General features: G+C 35.5%; 1 protein-coding gene across 1 annotated transcript in view; it reads left to right on the top strand.

The window, feature by feature from the left end:
- The window catches only part of LOC101853735 (peroxisomal acyl-coenzyme A oxidase 1), a gene marked incomplete in the record, with an annotated part of 14805 nt that overhangs the window by 1295 nt on the left and 12274 nt on the right, over nt 1–1236 (top strand). Inside the window, 1 exon segment of the mRNA XM_005109360.3 lies at nt 411–567. Within this exon segment, the coding sequence (XP_005109417.2) occupies nt 411–567 (157 nt within the window).

Genomic DNA, 1236 nt, shown 5'->3' with positions numbered 1-1236 from the left:
CGAATGAGCACGGTGGCGCGTGACGTCACCAATGGCGAAGCCGGAAGGGAAACATGAATTTCTTGTGTTTGGGGTACCTATTGGCGCAAACAACTGTGGCTTTGTTCTTGAATTAATTTGAATATTATGAAAAGTATATTGTAGAAAATTGCATGATCTACAAACAAGTGAAGTCTTGGTAAAACAAACAAATCGATTAAAATTTACAGTGATCTAAGACTTACCTAATTTTTTAAACAAAATATTTCCATAGATTTCGACATGGAGGAGGCCAATTTAAAGCTCAGATTTTCCTCTTTTGAATGATGTACTGTATGTTACGAGGGTTCAGAAAATATTACAAAAAAGCGACTGGTTTCGGCAAGTTTTTTATCTGTTAAAATTAACGCCAACCCCATTCTCCTCGTCAGAGAGCATAGTTCTGAGTGACCCCCTGTTTCTCAACAAGAACGGAGTAAATCTGACCAAGTCTGAGGCCTATGAAAATGCTCTGCAGAAGTCTGTCAAACTCAAGTCATGGAGACGCCAGTACAACTGGTCAGAGGAGGACTATGAGATTATCACTAAGTAAGTCATTATTGTCATCATATTAATGTTGTTAATGATGATCTAAATATGTGACAGAATCTGCGCTTCAAAGAATTACCCATGAAAGAAGCTGCATGAAGACAACCTTGAGACCAGCTAAATTGACCGTCTGCATAGACGAAAAGAGCCATATATAAATATGTGCGTCAGTGGTCATTATTAGACATTCATGGAGGACTGTTATTACTATTACTATTATCATTTTTATTGTTATTATTATCATAAATGCATGACTTGTTTCTTGAAAATTTTTCAGCAGGCAAAATAAACCCTTCTGATTTAAATAATCCTATGAGAGTAGAAACAAAATGTTACCCTTGATGCTTTTGTATGATATATAGTATTTGCTGACTCTTTGGCTTATGGTTTTTGAAAAAGAAAAGAGTTGACTTATTTCTTCCAGTTACACAGTTGCAGTAAATTACACCATGTATACACATTACATTCCAGCACGCACATAGCGAAATTGGTGGGATGTGAAAATCTTTTTGTTATGTACCGTACAAATTTTCGTGATGTGTTTTCAGTACAAATAATATAGATGTGCCTGTAAGAAAAAATTCGGGACAGGAAAATCTGCTTGCCTTGCACATGTTTCACTTTGTGCATGTTTGATATGTGCATGCAAGACTATATATATATAAATAT

The sequence above is a fragment of the Aplysia californica genome, unplaced genomic scaffold (genome assembly GCF_000002075.1).
Source record: "Aplysia californica isolate F4 #8 unplaced genomic scaffold, AplCal3.0 scaffold00770, whole genome shotgun sequence".
NCBI classification, from domain to species: Eukaryota; Metazoa; Mollusca; class Gastropoda; order Aplysiida; family Aplysiidae; genus Aplysia; species Aplysia californica.
The sequence above is the reverse complement of the archived record's forward strand: the minus strand, read 5'-3'. Positions and strand labels throughout refer to the sequence as shown.